We start from the raw sequence: 26,711 nt of genomic DNA on the forward strand, positions 1-26,711 counted from the left end.
GTAGGATTATGAGTTAAAGAAAGACTCCAACATTATTTTATTAGCTTAACATGTAAATGATTTTTACAACTTGACATGTAAATAATAATCTTCAGAAGATAAGGATAGATTGGTATTGGCTGGCTAAAAACAAGAGAGTACAACACAAAAGATGGCTATAAGTACCTAATCAAAAAACAACAAAGCTAGAAAATTGAGACCCCAGTAAGGTTGTGTTGACATAGGAATTACTTGCTAAAAGTAGGATTGTTAACTTAGATTACTAACAAAAGAGGATTGTTACAGTAGATGAGTCCATCAAAATGTGCTATGAAGGACCCAACAAGTTTCCACTCTATGAACAAGCAGAAGAATCAATAGATTATATTCTTCTCAATTGTCAGTATAGTAACCACTACTAGCAATGGCGATGTAATAAACTAAGATGGATCACTACTCTCCTTAACAAACCTCTTAAACTATTTCAATGCTAGACCATCATTGATCCAAACAACCATATAGTTTATTGCCCCTTCAATATTAATATAGGAGATACTTAAGGTTTGAAATGAGAGAGTATTTGAGGATAGGAAAATGGAATGGGTACAACTAGCAAATAAGATAGGGGCAACCATCATAGAAACTGTTTATAGTAGGATTATGAGCTAAAGAAAGACTCCAACATGGCATAGTAGGATTATGAGTTGAAGAAAGACTCCAACATGATTTTATTAGCTTAAATGATTTTTACAACTTGACATGTAAATAATAATCTTCACAAGATAAGGATAGATTGGTGCGGGTTCGCTAAAAAACAAGAGTACAATACAAAAGACATCTATAAGTACCTAATCAAAAAACAACAAAGTTAGAAAATAAAGATCCCAATAAGGTTGTGTTGGGATAGGAATTGCTTGCTAAAAGTAGGATTGTTAAACTAGATTACCTACATAAGAGGATTGTTGCAGGAGACGAGTCCATCAAAATGGACTATACGAAGGACCCAACATGTGTCTACTATGTGAAAAAGAAAAAGAATCAATAGATCATATTCTTCTAAGTTGTGAGTATACTAGTCACATCAAGCAATGGCTATGCAATAAACTAAGATGGATCATTACTCCCCCTAACAAATCTCTAACTAAGCCTATTTCAATGCTAGCCTGTCATTGATTAGAACAATCATATGGATTATTGCCCCTTTAACATTAATATGAGAGATATGGAAGAACCAAAATGAGAGAATATTCAAGGATAGGAAAATGGAATGGGTACAATTGGCAAATAAGATAGGGGCAACCATTATAGAAACTACTTAAAGTAGGATTATGAGTTAAAGAAAGACAAACATTACATATTGGGATGAAAAAATGAGAGGCAGATGGGAAGGTTTGTAGATTCCACCCTTTGTGGGGGAATGTGAGGACTAGAACAAACAAAAGAGTGCAATGCAAGTGGGGCCCACTCAAGCATGGATGGTATTAACTTCAATGGACTATTGATATTATTGATTTTATTAGCTTAAATGATGTTTACAACTTGACATGTAAATAATAATCTTAACATGAGTAAATGATAAAATAGTTCTACGAAACTTATAGAAAAAATTAAATTAATCCAACATTTTTTTCTTAAAAAGATTATTTATCATTTTCAAAATAAAGTATTTCTCTAACATAATTTAAATATTGACAAATCTAAAATATAAAACAAAGTTTTAAAGGATGATTTAAATGGGGTAAGATATATAGGATTAGGTTAACATTAATGAATTAGATCTTTCAATTCCTACAATATTTAATCTAATAAATAGATGGTTTATTCTATTTATGGCATATCGATAAGTTATGTCTTTTTTATTTACAAGTACAAACTAATAGAATGGTGACACTTGTACTCTGTTAGCAAGGAGATCATTATATCTGATTTTCATGTTTATATTATTATCCACCAAAAAATTGAGCTTAGCTATGCAAGTTAGAAATGCAAAGATCATGAGGTGGGAGTGAATAATGGTGCATTCTAGATGCAGCTGAAGAAGATTATCTTCCATTATATTGAACATAGCCAAAGACAACATCATTGACATTTATAGCCATTTTATATAACAAATGCATTTATCTAAAACTGAGCCTTGTAGATCTCTTTCGACCAAGACTATCTATTACATAAATTACATCAAAGTAGAAAATAATATTGACCTAAAACCAATCACAACCTTAGCAAAATTGTGAACTAGTCCCTTTAGTAGCACAAAAACTTAACCAAGACAAAGTTTTCAAAATAAAGTATTTCTGTAAAAGAATTTAAATATTGACAAATCTAAAATATAAAACAACTTTTTAAAGGATGATTTAAATGGGGTAAGATATATAGGGTTAGGTTAACATTAATGAATTAGATCTTTCAAATCCTACAATTTTAATTTTATAAATAGATGGTTTATTCTTTTTATGCCATATCAACAAGTTGTCTTTTTTATTTACAAGTAAAAACTAATAGAATGTTGACACTTGTACTCTATTAGCAAGGAGATCATTAGATCTAATTCTTATGTTTATATTATTATCCACCAAAAAATTGAGCTTAGCTATGGAAGTTAGAAATGCAAAGATCATGAGGTGGGAGTCAATGAAAGTGCATTCTAGATGCAATCGAAGAAGATTATCTTTCATTATATTGAACATAGCCAAAGACAACATCATTGACATTTATAGCCATTTTATATAACAATTGCATTTATCTAAAACCAAGCCTTATAGATCTCTTTCAACCAAGACTATCTATTACATAAATGACATCAAAGTGGAAAATAACATTGACCTAACACCAATCACAACCTTAGCAAAATCGTGAATTAGTCCCTATTGTAGGACAAAAAGTTAACCAAGACAAAGTTTTCAAAATAAAGTATTTCTCTAATAGAATTTAAATATTGACAAATCTAAAATGCAAAACAAATTTTTAAAGGATGATTTAAATAGGATAAGATATATATGACTAGGTTAACATTAATGAATTAGATCTTTCAATTACTACAATTTAATCTAATAAATAGATGGTTTATTCTATTTATGCCATATCAACAAGTTATGTCTCTCTTATTTACAAGTAAAAACTAATAGAATATTGACACTAATACTCTATTAGCAAGGAGATCATTGGATCTAATTTTCATGTTTATATTATTATCCACCAAAAAATTGAGCTTAGCTATGCAAGTTAGAAATGCAAAGATCATGAGGTGGGAGTCAATGAAAGTGCATTCTAGATGCACTCGAAGAAGATTATCTTCCATTATATTGAATATAGCCAAAGACAACACCATTGACATTTATAGCCATTTTATATAACAATTGCATTTATCTAAAACCAAGCCTTGTAGATCTCTTTCGACCAAGACTATCTATTACATAAATGACATCAAAGTGGAAAATAACATTGACCTTACACCAATCACAACCATAGCAAAATTATGTAGATCACGTAGCCTTATCAACATCACCTGCATATAAGGCAATAGCTTATAGCACAACATTAACTTGTGAACCTCTGATCTGGAAGGTCTTGGGTTCAAATCTACTCAAGTTTAACATATAATAATAATTAATCTAGTCTTTGACCCATTACCGATTATAGGGAAAAAAGACATCACTTGTGTACATTTTAAACATAAATACATTTGTTATTTCAACCAAATTCACCCCTAGTCCTTACAACATGGATGCTCATCAACCGTAGCATGAAAAGCTAGTTGAAATTCCATTACTTTTGCAATTGCTTGGACAAATCAGCATGCATTTTTGTTCTTTTCCCATAGATTTGTAGAAGTGATCTAGGCAATAATAAAAATTAGGATTGTAATTGGAAAACTCACATGTCTAGTGAGTCTTGTGTTGGTTTGAGTCAACTCGCCACAAACTCGAGAGCTAAGACCAGCGAGTCCTATTGTAAGACTTGTGTGTCTTTGGGCTTCAACTAGGAATCTGGGGTCAAGACTCACAAGACCATGCTAAGGACTTGTTGGCTAAGATGCCCAAGCAAATTTAAAACACATTTTTTGGCTTTCTCATGTGTTCATTGTTGAGAATGCCATATGTGGATTTAGTCCTGAAATGATGTATACCATGTAATTCAATGTTGTTATGAAGGCCTTAATTTGGTTTGTGCCATAGGCTCCATCCCTCATCCTTGCCTTATATCATGATGGGGAGCATGCACTAGGCATTGTTGCCAGATCCTTGCAAGGGGTGTAACCTCCCACACTTCAATTTGATTCTTGGAACTACAATACAACTTTTTGTTTGCATGTTGAGTCCTTATTTACACTCTTGCCATTAGCCTTTAATTGTGAACAAATAAAGATATATTTTACTCCTATATTTGGCATGCACTTTGACATTGCCATCTTTATTAGTATTGCAATGTATCTAATATAGTTGTAAATAATGTAGGTTCTTTATTATGCTCCAATTTTGCCTCTTATATTCTTTATATACATCAATTTTGTTTTGTTTTTGTATAAAACTACAAATTCTTCCTTTTTTTGTAGGTTCTTGGTAATTTAGATTTTGGTCGAGATGCATGGATTCAACGAGAACATTGGGTGCGTAGGGGAATTCATATAGGGAGTGGTCAAAAGTACAAAGATTCAATCTTGTTCCAAACACAAACCTCATGGTATATAAATAATTAGATGTGAATCATATGGTAAAAGCCTAGAAATGTATTTGTGCTCTAACATTTATTAGGTGTGTAGTGGAATTCATAGAGTGGTCGAATGTACAAAGACTTGATCTTGTTGCAAACACAAGCATCATGATATATAAATAATTAGATGTGAATCATATATTAAAAGCCTAGAAATGTATTTGTACTCTCATTCATTTGCCTAAATTTAAAAGAAAAAGATAAATTTCTCAAAATTAAATATTTATAATGCCAACATATGTTGCTCTTGTTAATTTGGCAATGAGTGCTTGAGACCTCAATTTTTCAATTTTTCTGTTGGCATTGTAGTCTTCATTTGGATTTTGATTTGAAATCATAACCATAAACAATTTTTGAATTGTTTATTATTTTTGGTTAAATCTTAATGATTTTTCATGTATAAAAGTAACATAAAATAGTGAATTACTTAATAGTAATTGGATTGTTTAGTAGACATTTGTCTAGTTTTAATAATTGATACCATAATCCATCTATTAAAAATTTGATTGCACATAATAAAATATTGAGTAGTTCAGATAGCCATGTCTGAGCAGGGAAGGCAAATAGAGTTTTGAACCTTCGATTTTAGATCATTTTGCATCACGTAAGCCTTTATTGGAAAAGCATCCTCTCAACACTTCTTTTCATCTCTTCCTTGAAAGCATCCCATGTTCGCAATCATTTCGTCACTCATCTGTTTCCTTATATGGCTCTTTCATGTGATTAGTCTTGGAATCTGTTTGCAAAATAAGACTACGTCATGATTTGTTACTTAAGTAGATTATATGGGCAAAATAGGTGAAGTTGTGGATCTTTCGTCTAAACTAGGACTTGGTAAATGTAGAGCTATGCATGATGGAAAATCAAATCTTATGGGAAAACAGAAAGAATTAGCTCTTAAATTGGAAGGAGAGATGAAATACAGAGTTTTTCTAGAGCATTACGAGTGAATGAAATACAAGTACACGGTGTCAAATGGGAGAAAAGATGAACTAGAAAGCTTTTCTAGAGCATTGCAGCTAAATGAAATGCATATACTTGGTGTCAAAATGATGACTTGGTTAAATCTAGAGCTATACATGTTGGACAATCAAATCGTAAGGGAAAACATAAGGAATTAGCTCTTAAATTAGAAGGAGAGATGAAATACAAAGTTTTTCCAGAGCATTGTGAATGCATGAAATACAAGTACATGGTGTCAAATGGGAGAAAAGATGAAATACAAAGCTTTTCTAGAGCATTGCAGTTAAATAAAATGCATATACTTGGTGTCAAAATAATGTGCACACACGGAGACATAAGTGTGGGTATGCACTTATAACTGCGATAGCTTAATTGGATTACAAGTCATTTTGGAAAGGTTCGTTGCTTGGAAACGAGTTTATAAAGCCCCCGTGCAAGTTGGTAAATATACTTCATTTGTGCTTTGAAGGCACTTGCAAGTGGGGTTTTAAAGCCCACTTGCAAGTAGGGTGAAAACTTATCTCTTTAATAGCAAAATGAATTTACAAATAGGGATTTTGATTTCATTTGCAAGTGGGGAAAATACACGTTCTTGAATTTTTTTCTTTGGGGTGAAATCCTGTATTTCAACTTGCATCATTTTTGGGAAAATTGGTAGGGCTTTACAAATAATACTCTTCAAACTTTTAAAGCGAAGAATCCTCTTTTCAATCAGCAAGAAAAAAAAAACAACTTGCACAAACTTAAAAACATACTTTAAAATCTTTTCTCCAAAACTTAGGAAACGATGCCGTGAGAGTGAAATGTAGCTTGCATTGCTTATTACAAGCTACAAATGGTTTTTTTCCCCATTAGATAGGCTTTGAGACTCATATTACAATCTTGAAATGACCTCCTTTGCAAAATCAATTGTATTTGCCCTAGATGGACTTTTATTGTAATGTTGCACATGTTCAACGTGTCTAGAAATAATAGTGATGGAGTTTTGTATTAACACCGCAAGTTGGAAATGCATTTGTTTTTTAAAAACAACTTGTTAAAGCCTTAGTACAGGCTTTTGATTCAACGTGTTAACTCCAAACATTGCCTCATGAACATGAAATGTGTTACCAATACCTGTGAGGGTCTTTTAATGCCTCTTCACATATGTAATATTCATAAAATTATTTTAATATTATTGGTGTTGAGCTTTTGGAAGTTGATTGTTAGCTGATTTGAGTTATTAAAATAAAGTAATAATGGAGATAACGTGCTATGCAGTGTTTGCAAGTATATAAAGGTTTTATGTTAAAACGTAAGATGGCCATCCACAATATAAAATTCACTTTCATTTACATTATAAAACGACATGTCAAGGCATAGATGAGTTTTATAGACATGAATATACAAGTCACATATTTTAAGTCATTTTTCGAGACAAAACAAATAACTATATGTTGTTTGGGCTTTTAAGACTTAACTACAGGCATGCTTATGCTATAGAAGTCAAAATGAATGATTGCAAATAGGCTTTAGAGGTCCACTTATATCATTAACTTTTAAAATTAAGACTGGTAATGCCTTAGAAAAAATAGTGACTTCAAGCAAAATGTAGGTTGTACGTTAACTTTTACAAGCATTTTGAGTAAAAAAGAAGCAAAGCATTTAGACTTTAAAGGTCTACTGACATTGTTAAATTCCACTATATTTTACAATTTTTCTTTCACATATGTAATGGTGGATTTTAATTTCTTTATCATAAGTGATTGACACCCAAGACAATATGTAATAATTCACAAAAAGCTCATATTTAATGACTTAAGAGGTCTTGGTGGACTTTTGATTCCACATTGCGAACTTTAGAAAAAGAACATGGATGTGTGGCTAGGCTTAAAATTGTTGGTAAGTCAATTCCTTATAATCTCTTAGAATATAGCTTTGCATTAGGCCTATGATAGCTCAAAATGAGTGGAACTCAAAAAACAACGTACTCGAGATGAAAAATAAAATAAAAAAACACACAATGCAACCAAGAAGTTATCTTAGAGAGTTAAACTAAAAACAAATTATAGTGTTCTCCCAATTTTGCAAATACAAAATTGCGGACAACATAATGGAAACAGATTTCTCTCTTAAGACTTTGAGAACCCAGTAGTCTTTCTGTAGGAAAATCTCTAGGTGAAGGTTGATAACCAGGTTTTTTTAGATAATAGTCATTGTTGGGAGTTGATTTTTTGGAAATAGAGTACAAATGTAGAGTTAATGTTGATATCACATTGGTACTTATGGCTTGGGCAATGAAGTTGGGAAGACATGAGGAGTAATGGGGGTTCACCGGGCTATTGTTAGGGTAGATTGGAGAGGAGGCATAGTAAGCTCAAAACAAAGAGGTGAAGAATATAATTACAAGAAAATCAGTGGGTACTCATCCCATGCTGCGTCTTGGTGGGAAACACAATGTCAAAGGGGGATGTTGGTATTGGAAGGCTCAAACTTGAAGAAGGAGATCAAAAAGGCAAAGAGGATGAAGACCATGTGTCCTAAGTAGCAAGGGTTTGTGTATCATTCATTAAATACATGTCTTTATATCTTTAATATTAGTTGTTAATGACCAAACTTTGTAGTTATGTATGACTCTTGATGGCCTCTTCAAATTTTGTTACTTTGACATTTTATGACGATGAAAATGTTGTATATAGTAGAGTAGTTGGGTAAGGGATGCTAAGAATATGTAGCTTCCTTGACATGGGATGTGGTAGATAATGGTGTTTATGGTGTTTTGCCTATTGGAGTATCTTTGCAAATATGAACTTCCATGTAATATCAAACTTATTTAACTATAAAATATCTTTATTGCTTGATCAAAAAAGGATTGCACACGCTTGTACTAAACATTTCTATATGTATAAAAAACCTTATCCTAAAGATTGTTAACAATTTTTAGAATTAAGATTTTTTTATTTTCATGAATAAGAAACTATTGTTGAAGTCAAAAGTCAAAAGTAATACTTTCATTAGTATTGTAATCTTTGAAGTACTTGATTTATAATATTGGAAGGGAAATAAAAGTTGCATACGTAGTGGCAAGGCTCGATTTCATAGTTGCCAAGGAGGGTTGGTGACATCTCATGCATTCTTCAGAAAATTGACAACCATTTCCCAAGTGGAGAATATTTGAGTAGAAGGAGATTAGGATGGTGATGTAGGAGCATCTTAGGGTAGTTAGTAATCTTGTATGTAGGAGCATCGAGCTTGGATTTGTGGACTTATGGTTCACGCAGTTAGGGTTATGTTTGATGTTAGGATTTAAAGAGACAAAGATAACAATAATGCAAATATAACCAATATCAGAAAATAATAAATCACATAGAATAGAACACAAGACACATATTTAACGTGGTTCACCTAATCCCTGGGCTACATCCACCAAATAGAAAGTCCAATATTTTTATTATCCGATGATTACAACCTTATTACACTTTGTAATCTCTTACAGTTCAATACTGCCACAAAAAGTAATTTTCACATCACACATTTTGAAATCACTAACCCTAAGCCATTTTATACAAGTAATTTTGCCGCTTTAGGGTTAAAATTAGTACAACATGTCGGCCCCAAAAATGCTGATAAAATAGCCCCAAAAAAAACCCTGTCATGGAATTATGGAGCATTTACAATACTTCCCTCATCAGTCACCATAAGCTAACATTCGAGACATAGTGGGCAACCTTGTCCTAAGTGCACATAATGATGGAGTAATCGTCTTGGAGTTAGACCCTTTTGGTAATGTTTTCCTAATTTATTGGCAAACCTTGGAGATTATATTTGCAAGTTTCTATCCAAGGGAATTGGCTTATGCACTTTTGAGTTTTGATAGTTAGTTGGAACTTGGACCTATGTCTAAGTGTACATACTCTTATTTGGTCTTATGAGTTACTTATGATTGTAAACTTTGGGCTTGTCCTACATATTTAGTTATTTCATGTATTTAATGTTTGTTGCCAAGTCATTGTGTGGTTTGAGAGTTATGAGCCTGAGATAGAGGGGGATAATTTGTTGTTTCAAAGAGTGTTGCTTGGTAAGAAGATATTAGAACCTTGTCAAAAGAGGAATCTGTGTAGGACTCGTAAATCTGCAAGTAAATATTGGAAGGTGTTGCGAATGGTGTTAATACTGATAACCTAGTTGTTGAGGAAATGGTTCAGAAACTTGTATTAAAGAGAGTGAGACATCCTTGTCCTTAGAGGATCAGTTGGTTGCAAGATGAACATGCTTTGGAAGTGAAGGAGCAATGTCTTGTTAATTTTTGGAGTGGACAATGTGTGGATCAGGTGTTGTGTGATATTGTGGACATGAGTAGTTGTCACATATTGCTTGGTAGACCTTGGCAGTATGATTGCAGAGCAATGCATGATTGTGTCAAGAGTGTGTTTATTGTTGAAAAGGTTAGTAGGAAGCATTCCCTTTTTCGTTTGTAGAATATAGAGCTTGGTAGGAGGAACTTGAGTTTTGATAGCCAAATTGAGTTGAGTTGAAGGATTCTTGAAGGGTTAGAGATTGACATGGAAAATATACTAATTGCACACCGAGGACAAATGTAAAGATGACAGTTGCAAGAAAAGGTTTGAAGAAGTTGAATTAAGGAAAGAGTGTACATGTTCTTAACTTGGAGGACATGTATGTGAAGAAGTAGTTTGAGGTTTATGTGATGAACCCTAAAAGATGTTCTTCAAGTTGTTAAGAACATCTTATCTTCATACTTGGGGTGTTTGATGCAGGAGCATCAAGCTTGGATTTGTGCACTTGTGGTTTGCACATTTATGGTTATGTTCGAGACATATTCAACAACCTTTTCTGAAGTGCACATAATGATTGAATAATTGTTTTGGAGTTAGACCTTTTTTGGTGGTTGCTGGTAACGTGTTCTTGATTTACTGATAGAGCTTGCAAATTGTATTCATGAGCTTCGATTCAAGGGATTTGGCTTATGCGCTCTTGGATTTGGATAGTTGGTTGTCATATGGATCTATGTCTAAGTACATGTACTCTTATCTGGTCTTACATGTTAGTTACGATTGTAAACTTGGGGCCTATCCTAAGTATTTAGTTATTTAATGTTTGTTGCCAAGCTGACTTCTGGCTTGAGAGTTTATTTAATGTGAGTTCCTATTTAATGTAACTTGCTAGGCCGACCTATGGCTTGGTTTAATATAAGTAGAGGGTCTTGTCTTGTCTAGAGTCATTATTTAGTGAGCATGAGTTCAACGTGGAGTAGTTGAGAGGATTGAAGATTGGCAAGAGCTAGTAGCTAAGTGTGGTCTTGGGAAAATAAGAAGGTTGTTTGGTGGCTTGCGAGCATAAGTTTAGATTCTTCTTGGGGTTTTCTACAAATTGTTTATTTGGGATAGCTAGAGTTTGGATCTTGCGAGGTCTTGCAGAATGGTTATTCTAATTACTAATGTATCTGGTCATAACCCATAAGGCCTTATAGTTAGGCATGCTGGATCTAAATTTTATGATTCTATTATGAGAATTGATAGTGTTTTGGACCTAAATATTCATGTTATCATTTATATTTTATTGTGTGGTTAATTGTTGGGGGCTATGACATCTCCTTTGGGGATTGTCTTGTCTTGTTCTGCATCAAATGGCTAGGCCACTAGCTACATGGAATGATTTTAAGGAATTTGTGAAAGAAAAGGAAGTAGAGGGAATAAAGTAAGCTCAAAACAGGGAGCTCAAGAAGAGAATTACAAGATAGTCAATGGGTGCTCATCCCATGCTGCATCTTGTGTCATTGATTGTTGAGGGCTATGACATCTCCTTTGGGGATTGTCCTAGCTTGTTCTGCATTAGATGGCTAGGCAACCAACTAAATGGAATGATTTTAAGGAATTTGTGAAAGAAAAGGAAGTAGAGGAAATAAAGTAAGCTCAAAATAGGGAGCTCAAGAAGAGAATTACAAGCCAGTTAATGGGTGCTTCTCCTATGCTGCATCTTGGTGGGAAACATGATGTCAAAGTAGGATGTCAGTATTGGAAGGCTTGAACTAGAAGACAAAGATCAAAAAGGCAAAGAAGGTGAAGACCATATGTGCTAAGAAGCAAGGGTTTGTGTAAGGTCATTTGTTAAAGACATGTCTTCAAATCTATATAATGAGCTTTTAATGGCCCAATGTTGTAGTTGTGTATGTCTCTCAATGGCCTCTTCAAGTTTTGTTACTTTGACATCTTGTGATGATGGAAATGTTGTATATAGCAGAGTAGTTAGGTAAGGGATGCCAAGAATATGTAGCTTTCTTGGGATGGGATGGGGTTAATAATGGTGCTTATGGTGTTACTTGTAGGAGTATCTCTGCAAATATGAACTTTGGATGTAATATCAAACTTATTTAATTATAAAATATCTTTTTTGCCCAATCAAAAAAAAGATTGCATGTGCTACTACTAAGAGTTTCTATATGTATCAAGAACCTTATTGTGAAGATTGTTGTCTTTAGAATTAACATTTTTTTAGTTGCATGAATGAGAGACTATTGTTGAAGTCTAACGTCAAAAATAATACTTTCATTACTATATTAATCTTTAAAGTACTTAATTTATAATATATAAAAGTTTTAAATAAAACTTGCATATGCAGTCCCAAGGCTTGAGTTCATGGTTGCCAAGGAGGGTTGGTAACATCTCATGGGTTTTGGATAAAATATGTTTGCTTGTGGTGACTTATTAGGGAAGTACTATACATACTCCATAATTTCTTGCCAAGGTTTGAGGCTATTTAATTGACATTTTTGGGCTGATATGTTGTAACTAATTTTAACCCTAAAGTGACAAAAATACTTGTATAAAAATGGCTTAAGGTTATGGATTTCATAATGGGTGATGAGATAATTGCTTCTTGAGGTGCTATTGAGTTGTAAGGGATTACATATTGTAATTAGATTGTGATCACTGGGTAATAATAATATTGGATTCATTGTTTGGTGGATGTAGCCCAAGGACTGGGTGAACTATGTTAAATCTTTGTCTTGGGTTCTCTTCTGTGTGATTTGTTATTTTTTGATATTGGTTATATTTGCATGTAATTTTTATTTCTTATCTATGGTTAATTCTAACAAGTGGTATCAGAGTGAGTTTTTTTTTTTTTCCTTTAAATTTTCAGTTAGCCTCTGTAGGAAAGTCTCATGGTTGAGTGGGAGTGATGACAGACAAGGGTAAGTTGAAGGTTGAGAAGTTTAATGGGAAGAACTTTCAGCTATGGAAAATGTAAATGGAGGACTATCTTTATCATAAGGATTAATGGAAGCCATTGGAAGGAAAAACCAAGAATCTGGGAACTTTGACAGATGAGTACTGAGAGATTTTAGATAGAAAGGAACTTGGAAGTATTTGATTATGCCTGACACCATCAATGACATTTAACATTACAAAAGCGAAGATGACAGAAGAGTTGATGCAAACCCTATCAAAGTTGTATAAAAAGCCCTCCACTTCAAATAAGGTATTTCTCATGAAGCATTTATTTAATATGAAGATGACATAAGGTGGATTTGTTATAGATCATTTAGAGTTTAATATAGTTAGTTGTCAGTTATCTTTTGTGAATGTCAATTTTGATGAAAAAATTAGGGCTCTCTTGAGTTTGTGTTTCTTGCTTGAAAGCTGGAATGACACAAAAATGGTTGTGAGTAATTTTGTTTCTAGATCAAAAACCCTAAAATTTAATGATGTGATTGGTGTTATTCTGAGTGAGGAAACTTGTAGGAAAACCTTAGGTGGATCTACATTAGGAAGTGCTTTGAACACACAAAGCAGAGGTAGAACGACTGATAGATGAAGTAATTTTGAAAATTTTGGGAAATCAAGAGAAAAATCAAAGGGGAAGAGGTCTTAATCAATTGGATCAAGAGATTGTTGGTAATGTGGGAAACCAAGACACAAGAAGAAAGATTGTTGGACTTGGAAGAACAATGAAGGAGATAAACCAAAAGGGAACAAAGAGGCCAATGTGGCAAGTAACGAATCCAAAGAGGTTGCTTTGCTTCTTTCTTTAGAAAGTGTTGATGATTCTTGAGTTTTAGATTTTGGGGCTTCATTTCATGCTACACCCCATAGAGGTTATTTTATTGGCTATGTCCAAGGGAATTTTGGGCTTATTTATTTGGGGGATAGTGAACCAGGTCAGATTATTGGAAATAGAAAAGTTAAAATTAATTTGCAAAATGAAAATCATTGGCTACTACATGAGGTAAGACATGTTCCAAGGCTAGGTAGGAATTTAATTTCAGCAGGGCAACTTGGTGATGAGGGTTGTGTAGTTACTTTTAATGATAAAAAATGGAAGGTTTCAAAAGGTTTTCAAAAGGTTTCCTTATAGTAGGAAAAAAGGTGTGAAAGTAGGCACCTTATATCTTTGTATAGGTCATATTGTTCCTTTTACTTTAATTGTTTCAAAGAATAATGAATGTTCAACAACAATTATTGCAATTGAGAAGGGAGAACAAACAATTTTTATAGATTCTGATATAACGCTATGACACAATAGACTTGGGCACATGATTGAGAAATGTATGAAATTACTTCATTCAAAGAAAGTTTGAGATGTGTCCATATGGATTGTTGTGAAAATTGTGTGTATGGAAAATAAAAGAGAGTGAGTTTTGTGAAGAGTGGGAAGAAAAGAAAAATGAGAAATTAAAGCTTGTGCATACAAATGTATGGGGGACTAGCTCAGGTATCTTCCTTTGGTGGCTCTCATTGTTATGTTACATTTATTGATGATGCAACTAAAAAAGTATGGGTTTATTTCCTTAGACATAAATCTAATGTATTTCAAACCTTTAAGAAATAGAAATGCTTGGTTGAAAATGAGACTGGTAAGAGATTAAAATGTCATTGATCTAATAATGGTGGTGAGTATTGCAGTTATGAATTTGAAGATTATTTATCCACTAATGATATTTGCAAACTGAAAACTGTTCGAATGACTCCACAATAAAATGGAGTGGCTGAATGCATGAACATGACAACAATGGTGTGTACAGGGAGCATGAGGTTGCATGTTGGGCTGAGAAGAGGTGTTAACATTAGTCTAAGTAGAAGGCAGGGAAAGAGGAAGGATTGTAGTGCCTGATGCCCTAAACATATGGGCAAAGGTTGTCAATACTGTTGTATATAAAGGTCCCTTTACTCCTTTGGGTTGTGATATTCTAAAAAAATCATGGAATTGTAAGAAGGTGAGTTATTCTTTTCTCAAAACCTTCAGTTGTGAAGCATTTGCACATGGATTTTAAAAATAGAACCAAGCTGGACGCTAGGTCAAAGAAATGTGTATTTGTTGGATATGACATTGATGAATTTGGTTATAAGCTTTGGGATTTTGAAAATCATAAAATTGTTAGAAACATGGATGTCATATTCAATGAGAAAGTGTTGTACAAAGATCTGTTGCAACAGTATGAGAAGAAATAATATGGTTATGTAGTGCTAGATGATACTCCAAAAGATGATGTTCCAATAGTTTCTCATGCTTTGCAACAATTGCAACAACAAATACCACACACCCTAGCAAATGTTAGACGGTCAAGAAGGCTAAGTAGACCTCCAAAAATATTTTCTCTCTCTTTGTACTCTATTTTACTAAATGGTGTTGGTGAACTTGAATGTTGTGATGAAGCTATGTAAGTGGATACTTAGATTTGGTGGGAGTTTGTGCTGATAGAAAAAATGGACTCCTTGTTGAATAATAAGACTTGGAATTTATGTAAGTTGTTTGTAGGTAAAAGGGATTTACAGAGTAAATAGTGTAAGACCCCTTCTCGTATGTACTTATTTAAGTATGAATTTTTTTGTTAAATCCTTTATAGGAGATTCCAATGGATTTATTAGAACGACAAGACAATGGTATGGCAAAATGGTGTTGTCTTTGCTAGAAACCATATAGAGGACATCATGATAAATTATGGCTATCTTATGTATAATGGTTACGATGATGTATATGAATTAACGTTTTATGCTTTAGGTGTCATAATGACAATTGAGATCATTTGATATGTTCATGTTTCGATACTTCATGATTCAAGACTTACTACATTGTTCAACTATTTAAACATTGATTTGTACTAATGATGATATGAGGCGTTTCACCTTATGATGATGATGTTAATTATGGTAACTTGATGATTAGGATATACAGACTCAGGTAGTTCAGTATGCTTTATTGATGATGTTTATGTTGTTTGGAGTATATGTATGCATTATGATGATTATTTTTAGTAGTTTAGTTCAAACTGATGAATATGTCACGATGATTCAATTATGAGATTAGTGATGTTAATCTATGTGCATAAATGGGAAAAGTTTATTTAAATGAAAGTTATAATGTTTTGATCAATTTGATATATATATATAAGTGATTTTATCAAACTACTAATATTCGCATTGAGTGTGTAGGAAAATAAACATAGAATTAATCGAAGAAACAGTAATCGAACCTATGTGCAAACTGTAAGACCAAGGTTGAATCCAATAAAGTGATTTGAACCTCATTGTCAAGTGTTTTATTTGTATCTAATATGAATGTTTGTGTATCATTCTACATTTTGTGACGTGTCAAATGTTATGTAAAAGTAATCTTATGGTGTCTCTTGACACTCTTATAACCATATGAGTACTAACATGTCAATTAGGGTTGGCAATGTAACCCGTTAACCTAAGATTGTTTTATTTAGTAACCTAAATTAACTTCCCTTGATTAGGATTTAGTGGAAAGGTTACATCCTTAGGATTTTGGAGATCAAATATTTCAAGCCACTTGTATAGGTCATAAATTGATCATAGAAGCCAAATTTAATGTAATTCAAGTACCGAAGTTGTATGTGTATGGGTTGGGAACCTATTTCACCATTCTAGAACTTCCTAGTAACATTTATTATCCCTAAAATATCTCGAATTCCTTTTTTGTGCGAAAATGGATCATCTTCATGAGGTTACCCAAGTTTACACTTTTGCAAAAGGGTTGTCTTGATGGAAGGGGCAAGTGAGAAAACCATAGGAGGCTTAAAGTCATGATTGGAGTTATTGTTATTTTGGGTACATAAGTTTAGAAGCTATTTAGTGGCCATTTTGAAGAGTTGAGGTTTGTTCAGTCATTCTCTAGATTTGGAGAAGTCAAGTTTGGATTTGCAAGGAGAGGATTTAACTCATCTCAAAACTCACTCTTTTCATAACCTTTGTGAAGGTAGCTTCTCCATTGCCATGGTTAGATTCATTTGTTCATTGCTTGTATGTGTAAATTTCTTTTATATTGTATCATGTTTGTGTTTTGTACCATGTGAGGGAATGAGTATTGTGGGTTTTTACTTGTTTTTCTTTTCATGTTCTTTTCTTTGTTTGTTGGGGAAACTGTGAAGGGAGCCTCTCCATTGCCATGGTTAGATTGATTTGTTCATTGCTTGTATGTGTAAATTTCTTTTATATTGTATCGTGTTTATGTTTTGTACCATGCGAGGGATGGGTATTGTAGGTTTTTACTTGTTTTTCTTTTCATGTTCTTTTCCTTGTTTTGTTGGGAAAACTATGAAGCGAGTGTTGACATTACTCACGCCCGAATAGGGTAGAAGTGGCCATGTAAGGGGAAGGGGTTAGTTGCATTTCATATTAGTGCAGAGTCCCTTCTCATGATGAGAAGGGGGATAAAATGCAAGGTGTATGGGCCCTTGCATGTCACTGCCTATTGATTTTGTTTGGAGAGAAAAGGAGTATGAAAGATAAGAATCTATGCGAGGTTGTAGCCTTGGAAGAGGCATATTTTTGTATGTTTTGACATTGGCTTCTCCTACATGAAAGATCCACCTTCTCCCTTGTCACAGGTTCAAGATGAAACTTGTTGTGAATACCTTGGATGAGAATTGTATGTTATGTTTATGTCCTGGTGTTTGGATCTTGAATGTCACCTGGTCGGTTACGGTTTCTCCGAGCTCGATGGGTGGCCATTTGAGGCCTAGGATGGGAGGTGAGCACTCCATGGTTAGTTCTTTATGTTTTTTTGCAGATTTTGGATAGGCCTCATGATGCAGCTATTTCGAAATCAGAGCATTGAAGTTGTTCTTGATGTCTTGTGTTGGAGACTTCTCGTTTGATTGTATTGTGGATTCTTGTTGAAGATGAATTTTTAATGAGATGGATCAAATGTTGTAACTCCAATAATGATAATAGAAGTGTAGTCATTAGGAGAAAACAAGAAAGTTGTGTGATTTAGTTTATTGGGTTGCAAACCCTACCTTGCTCTCAAAATATATTGCTTTGCATAAATCTCAAGTTGTATACTTCATAGTCCTTTCATGAAATCTTGGATTTTATTCAATGTATTCAAAAGTTGTTCTATAAGATTTTTATGTATGCATCATTTAAATATTAGTTGCAATAAAATCATTTCTAGGATTATGAGTGTTAATCCCATGTTCAACTTTTATACTTCAAAACCAATATTGCACCTTACACTTATCTAGGAATGTCATGATGGTTAATGGATTATTAATCATATTGCTAAATAAATGAAAAGTGCCTATTATCAATACTCATATAAACAACTCACTTAATGAAATGCATAAAACTATGACCCATGAAATACAACACTAGATATCACATGTTACATAAGATACAATTGAGAAGATGTTGCAATGTTTCTATGGAGAATGCTAAAGTTGTCAGCACAAATGTACTTGATCAATTGAAGTTGACTAAGGAGATGTGCCCAAAGATACAAGAAGAGGAGGATAAGATGTCCAAGGTACATTATGCTTCAGTTGTAGGAAGCTTGATGTATGCTATGGTATGTACAAGGCTAGATATTGCACATGCAGTGGGAGTCATTAGCAGGTATATGAGTCATCTAGGAATTGAGCATTGGAATATAGTAAAATGGATTCTCAGATATTTGAGAGGAACATCTAGTAAGTGTTTACATTTTGGGGGCTCTACTACTGACTTACAAGGCTATGTTGACCTAGATTTGGTAGGGGATATTGATACTAGGTGGAGTACTACATGTTATGTATTTACTGTTGGTGGGGTAGTGGTGAGTTGGGTTTCTCAGTTACAGAAGGTGAATGCTTTATCCACTACATAAGCAAAGTATGTTGCTTCTATGGAGGCATCCAAGGAGATGATATGGCTTTAGTTCTTCTTGGAAGAATTGGGACACCCACAAAGGGATAATTAGTTTGTTTACAGATAGCTAGAGTGTCATTCATCTTGCCAAGAATTCTACTCTGCATTCAAAGACAAAACACATACAGTTGTGGTACCATTTCATTTGGTCAGTTTTGGATGATGGAAAGTTAAAGTTGGACAAGATACATACAGATGACAATCCAATAGATATGTTTACAAAGGTAGTGACAAAGGAGAAGTTTAACTCCTCTTCAGCTTTGGTTGGTCTTCTGAACTGAACAAAATAAAGGTACAACTGAGTCTGGGGTGGTTTGATCCACTGGGAGCCTCATGGAGTAGTGACATTGCTATAGGATCAATCTCCAAGTGGGAGATTGTTGTCTGGTATCGAGTTTAATTAGTCTCTAAGTGGGATATTTTTAGTTTGTGGTGATTGATCAGGGAAGTACTGTACATACACCATAATTCCTCGGTGAGGTTCAACACTATTTAATCGACATTTTTGGGTCGACATGTTGTAACTAATTTTAACCTTAAAGCGACAAAAATACTTGTATAAAATGGCTTAGGGTTAGGGATTTCATAATGGGTGATGCGATAATTACTTGCAACGGTATTTAGTTGTAAAGGATTACAGATTGTAATCAAGTTTTAATAATTGGATAATAATGTTAAGATTATAGCTAGAGTTGGATTGATTTAATCTTAAGATACAATGTTGATATATATACTACACACACACACACATATAATATTATATATATCATATTATGTATCATATTATTTATATATATAATATATTATATATATATATATATATATATATATATATATATATATATATATATATATATATATATATATATATATATATATATATATATATAGTGATTTATCTTTTTAATATATATTAACTAATAACAATTATTCATAGAGACTTGTCTCCTACTTTTATATTTATAAGAGTTTGGGATCTACATTTGAAAAATATCATTTATAACGGCAATATTATTACATTTGCAGAGATCCAAACCTTATCATGGTATCAGAGCCAGGCTGCAAATTTATTGAAGGAATACCTAAGATGCAATAGAAAAATTGTATCTTCATTAATACATAAGCTCTGCTATAATAAAATCAAATATAGGATTTTGTATTATCAAAAGTAAGAGGGATTTGGATACACTACATGGAGCAGACATATAATTCGTAAGAAATATACTGTCAGCAATAATTACCTAGGAATAATGTATTAATATAATAAGTATTCATGTATGTGCAAGGCAAACAGACGGCTTATAGACAATTGGTCTTCTAGGAATTATATTATTTACGTGCACTGATTTTCTTTGTGCTCAACTTTCTTGGGAGACTTTGTTTAAAGGAAAAAAAAGATACGATGATGATAAAGATGAAAGAGACGTCTACAGATGGGGTGAGCAATGTTGGAAATAGGGTTGAGGCAATAGGAAAATTTATTTCACACCAACTTTAAGTTGTCTCAACAACGATGCTTCTTTGCACAAAACTTCCTTGGAGTTGATTATACTTTTGTTCGTGCCATATAAATGATTTTTTTTTAAAACTTCAGGATCTAGTATTGGTTGCCCGTGTGCTATCTTGATAGTTGATAAATAATTGGGAGTCAAAACTAACCATGGTTGATAAATAGAGCACAGGGTGATCAACATGCAATAGTTAGTCGCATGGTTGGAGAAGAATACTTACTCTCTCCAAAACATAAACATGTTCCATATCAAGGTACGCAATAATATACATACCAGGAAAATTAGGAAAAAGACAGGTTGAACAAAATAATTACTGTACAAGTCATCATTGATTGAGCGATCTTTAGAAGTTGAAAGAGAAAATAGGAAGATAAGAGACCAAATCCCAGTTATCATCTGGTTCTAAGAGTGGCTATAGGAAGCATGGAGAGTACAAACACATTTTAAAGATAATAGAATACTACCTTGCATGCACGGTAGATGGTTGGTATTTATGCATTCCAAACAGAAGGAACCAATCCCAAACACAGTCTTCTTTTGCATGTTACCTGATAGCCTTAGTAGGAGATAAACATACTGCATACGCTCCTTGGTAATACTGGGCACATCGATCGACAAGACCAATAAAGAGACCCAGTCAAATAACAAATTTTTCATTCTCGCCGTCTTTAAAGGGGAAATAAGTCATTTTCAAATAATCTAAGAAGGTTGTTAAGTAACATGGATCGTTTTCTGCAAATATACTAACATTGCCAATGTGATTTATGTCTTTGAAATGTAGATTTGAAAACTTATAAATATGAGAGGAGGAGACATGTTTCATGAAGAGGCACGTCTCTATAGTTAATCATCATCAATTAATATAACCATATGTATAACTCATCATTAAGCATATATGTTGTATGTTATTATATTATTATATAATAATGCATAATATATTATTATATTATTATATTACTATATAATAATATATAATGTATAATATATATTATATTACATATATAATATTTATTATATATATAAGATATTTATCTTAAATATGATTTACCATCAACAAGGTATTTCATGATAAAATCAATCATTATTAGTTAATGATTAGTTAAAGAGTAGACATGGCTCATGAAGAGGCACGTCTATAGTTAATATAATCATATGTATAATTCATCTTTAAGCATATATGTAAGATGTTATTATATTATTGTATAATAATATATAATATATGATCATATTATTATATAATAATATATAATGTATAATATATAATATATATTATATTACATATATAATTTTTATTATATATATAAGATATTTATCTTAAAGATGATTTACCATCAACAAGGTATCTCATGATCAAATCAATCCCATAGAAGCTACAACCTTAACACTCCCTCTTAACTAGGCAGGATTTATAGAACATGTTATGCTCTGAAGAATAAGAAGTGGTATCATCTCGGTATGATATTCAATTCACTATGAGGCTAAATTTTTTACCTTTCATACTACACAATTGAAGCAATTTCCATAACTTTAAAAACACCACCTTAAGTGTGGTCTATATGGTGTCCGACAAGATCCGACCCGAAGAATCATAACAAGTTGGTTATTATGGTGTCTGGCAAAATCCGGCCTAAAGAACCATGATAACAAGTCTACCATTTATAAGATCACCACCTTACAATGGTTACCTTTTGTATGTTTGTTATCATGATTTCCAACACTCTAGGACAAAAATTTAATGAAGTTTGTCATGATAACATGTCTACCATTTATAAGATCGTCATCTTATAATGGTTATCTTTTGTTTATATATGTCAATGAAAGATCGTTACCTTTCATTACATATCATAACAACATCATGTAGTAACTTAGGTGATATCTAACATGAACCACCATAACTGCTACTAGAGGGTGGAACAAGGATTTTCACCTTAGACTTCTCTCTTATAGAGGAGAGCACATGACAAGGAATTTCACCTAGAACTTCTCCTCATTGAGAAGATATATCCACAAGGGATTGCATCTCAAAATTTCTCCTTTTGAACAATGATCTTGGGAAGTCAGGTCTTATAGTTACTCCATCAGAAACTCTTTTCACCCAAGGATGTCTATCAAACTCACTCTGAATCTTATATCAATCTTTTGATTTTCTAGTGATAAGTCAATACTTCCTCACAATGCACTCAAGAGTATGCCCATCAAAATCATGCAATTACGCACATGTATTTCTAGACTCCCTCTGAGTATCAATTTTCTAAGCTCCTGTATTATTTTAGAAGAGGTGTCATACTCCCTCTTAATGTAGAAGGATCTTGTAATCTCAATCATTAAAGATGTTTCCTTCAAGAGCCTCACTTTGTCCATCTTGATCATCAGATGACTAATGAATTCTTGTCTGCGCAATATTCAGTAGCATGTGTAAAGTACCAACCTTCTTTTCTTGGAAGAATTTCCTCAACCATAAAGGAAAAGATCAAGTAAAATGAATTTTTATAATACATGTAGAAATAAAATTTTAGAGAGAATACAACAAGTAGATAAATGTAATACTTAGGGACAACATATACTTATCTGCACATGAATAGAACATTGTTTATCATCCCCCCTCTTCCGCCCCCCCCCCGAAGTTCCCACTTTTATATTGTCGAACAATTTTGAATCATATTCAATTATGGAAAGAACAAAAGCACATTTTGATGCTCCATTTTCATCCTTTCTTAGTAATATTTATAACCTCCTTCTCAAGGATGTTTTGATTTTTGTTATTGCTTATTTGTGTAGACAATGCAAACAAAGCCGCTTTATTTGGAATGAGACCAAATGCTCATATAATTTGATGCTTATTCAAAACTTATATATTTGCATGCATGACTTTAATAGGGTATGCGTTATTCAAATATTCCCTTCTTCTGGTGTGTAGTTTCAGTCACTTCGCCTTATTACTTAAAACCCTGACATCACTACTTTATACTATCTCCATCGAAGGAATCTTAGCATTCCATTTCCTCCAAGTACGTAGACCCACTAATTGATAGGCCTGGATAGATTGAATATTGTAGCCTTTATATTATTACTATGGAATCCTAATATCTTGATAGCCACAACAAACAACGTGCACGTTTAACTTATACTATGGCTATGATGTGATGAAATCAGAATCCAGTGTCCCATGAAATCATCCACATGATATGTCCTAACCAGTCCTAGAAACCATTGTAGATGGCATCATGATGTTCATAAAGGAAGTCATATTGTAATGCTTCAATGCATCCCATTCTTTCCACTCTTATGCGCCAATTTTATTGAATCATTCCGAATATATAATATATATGGTTTGCAAGCAATTCCTTCAATTTGGCACTATTGGTAAATAGTTTCTAATTTGCATTCCTGTATGATTATTGTCTGAATATATGTTGATCTAGAGATCATGAACGCTGACGTGAAAATATATAACAATCCCTAATTTGTTTGTCTCTCCTAGCTTTATCCCTCTTCTCTGAATCCTTGTATTCCATTCCCCCCGTCGTAGTTCATTCCGATTGAAATCCAAGCACTTCCAAGAAGATTTTAATAAATTGTTGGTTTTGGACAGCACTAAAGTTGTAATTTTCTATATCGTTGCTTTCTATTTGTTTCCTACTTGTATGAATTCTTCTCCATTTCATTTTTGTTATTTCTCACACTTGCAACCTAGATCTAATACTATGTTAAGTAACATGGATCATTTTATTCAAATGTACTAACATTTCCAATGTGATTGATGTCTTCCAAATGTAGATTTGAAGACTCATAAATATGAGAGGAGAAATATCTCATGAAGAGACATGTCTCTATAGTTTATCATCATTAGTTAATATAACCATATGTATAACTCATCTTTAAGCATAAATGTAATATGTTATTATATATAATATATAATATATTACATATATAATATTTATTACATATATAAGATTTTTATCTTAAAGATGATTTACCATCAACAAGGTATCTTGTAATAAAATAAACCTGACAGAAGATACAACCTTAACAAAGGCAACTTCTTAACCCTCATGTGCAGATAAGTATTCTTCTCTTTTGCATTCATCTACTTATTGTAGTCTCTCTCCAATTTGTAATTGTTTACATAGTAGAAGAGTTATTTGGCTTCATCTTTTTGTTTATGTATGAGGATATTCTTGTAGGAAAAGAAAATTGGTATTTTACACATGCTACCAGATTTTGTGCAAAATGATAGTAGCTCCAAAGACCTTGATGATCAAGATGGATAAAATGAGGTTTTGGAAGCAAACATATTTAATGATTAAGATTATAAGATTCTTCCACATTAATAGGGAGTATGATGCTTCTTCGAAGACAATGTAGGAACTTAGAAAATTGATACTTAGAGGGAGTCTAGAAATACATGTGTATGATTGCATAATTTTGATGGGCCTACTCTTAAGTGCATCATGAGGAAGTATTTACTTATGACTAGAAAATCAAAAGATTGATATAAAATTCAAAGTGAGTTTGACAAGCATCCTGGGGTGAAGAGAGCTTCTGAGGAAGTAATTAGAAGACCTTACTTTCCAGGATCGATGTTCAGAGGGAGAATTTTGAGGTAAAATCCTTTGTGGATGATATCTTCTCTATGACGAAGAAATTCTAAGTGAAATTCTTTGTAATATGATATCCTATATGAGAGAGAAGTCTGAGGTGAAAACCCTTGTTCCACTCTCTAGTAGCATCTATGGTGGGTCCACCCTCTAACTTGGTTCATGGTGGATATCATGTGAGTTACTACATAATGTTGTTGTGATTATGTCATGAAAGGTGAAAATCTTTCATTGATGTATATATTTAGAGGGGAGCTATTGAAAGGTGATGATCTTATCAATAGATGGACCTCTTATCATAACAGACTATATTAAGTTGTTGCCCTGAGTGTTGGAAGTTATGATAACAAATTAAAGGTAAATATTGTAAGGTGACGATCTTATCAATAACTGAGCTATCTCCTAACACCAAAATAAGCTGGAGCAAGTGTTATCAGTTCTTCGGGCTGAATTTTGCCAGAGACCTTGATAATGAACTTATCATGGTTCTTCGAGCTGAATTTTGCTAGACACCTTGATAATCAACTCATCATGCTTCTTTGAGCCAAATTTTGCCAAACACCGTGAAAATCAATTTTATGGTTCTTCAAGCCAAATCTTGCTAGACACCATACCTTAAATCTATCTTAGACCATACTTAAGGTTGTGTTCAAATCTTGTATTATAATTGCTTTAATTCTCTCCTTGTTATAGAGGTAGCAAATTTCATATGTAATATATGTTAATGTGTGTGTGTGTGTGTGTGTGTGTGTGTGTGTGTGTGTGTGTGTGTGTGTGTTGATGGATTTATGTTAATATCTCTATATATGTCATTTCAGGAATGTCACTTCGAGATGATATATTTGCATATGCTTAAGAGCATATTGTGTTCCATAACAAATCCTCCCTAGCTAAGAGGGAGTGCTAAGATTATAGCTATAGTCGGATTGATTTAATCTTAAGATACAATGTGTGTGTGTGTGAGAGAGAGAGAGAGATTTATATTGTTAATATATATTAACTAATAATAATTATTCATAGAGACATGTCTCTTACTCTTATATTTATAAGAGTTTGGGATCTACATTTGAAAAATATCAATTATAATGGCAATATTATTACATTTGCAGAGATCCAAACCTTGACAAATAATACTATTGGACTCATTGTTTGGTGGATGGAGCCCAAGGATTGGGTGAACCACATTAAATCTTTGTGTCTTGTGTTCTATTTTGTGAGATTTGTTATTTTCTGATATTGGTTATATTTGCATGTAATTTTTATTTCTTGTCTGTGATTATTGTCTGGTCTAGAGCCTGATTAGTCCCCGAGTGGGAGATTGTTAGTTTATGGTGACTGATTAGGGAAGTATTGTACATGTTCCATAATTCCTTGGCGGGGTTTGAGGCTATTTAATCTGCATTTTTTGGGCTGATATGTTGTAACTAATTTTAACCCTAAAACAACAAAAATACTTGTATGAAATGGCTTAGGGTTAGGGATTTCATAATGGTTGATGCAATAATTTCTTCTTGTGGCAATATTGAACTATAAGTGTTAAGATTATAGCTACAGTCAAATTGATTTAATCTTAACATACAATGTTGATATAATATATTATAATTATACTATATATATAATATTATAAATATATTATATTTATATATTACATATATATAATACATATGTATATTGTGATTTATATTGTTAATATATATAAACTAATAATGATTAATCATATGTCTCTTCATGAGACATGTCTCCTACTCTTATATTTATAAGAGATTGAGAACTTCATTTAGAACATAACAATAACAATGGCA

General features: G+C 32.9%; 1 protein-coding gene across 9 annotated transcripts in view; it reads left to right on the forward strand.

The window, feature by feature from the left end:
• Window positions 1-26,711, forward strand: part of ARP9 (actin-related protein 9) — a 329,521-nt gene that overhangs the window by 261,037 nt on the left and 41,773 nt on the right. For 4 of the 9 annotated variants that reach the window (XR_016355759.1, XM_089798714.1, XM_089798720.1 and 1 more), the window contains one exon: window positions 4,532-4,978. The exons of 2 other annotated variants lie outside the window; for them this stretch is intronic. Coding sequence is in view for 5 of the 7 variants with exons in the window: in XM_089798714.1 (XP_089654840.1) it covers window positions 4,532-4,675 (144 nt within the window). In the remaining 2 variants the exon portion in view is untranslated. Of the gene's footprint in view, window positions 1-4,531; window positions 4,979-26,711 lie in introns of those variants that run through there. 3 more of the 9 variants (XR_016355760.1, XM_089798718.1, XM_089798715.1) reach the window with 1 other exon arrangement.

The sequence above is a fragment of the Cupressus sempervirens genome, chromosome 8 (assembly GCF_028749045.1).
Source record: "Cupressus sempervirens isolate cs-2001-9-10 chromosome 8, ASM2874904v1, whole genome shotgun sequence".
Lineage (NCBI taxonomy): Eukaryota > Viridiplantae > Streptophyta > Pinopsida > Cupressales > Cupressaceae > Cupressus > Cupressus sempervirens.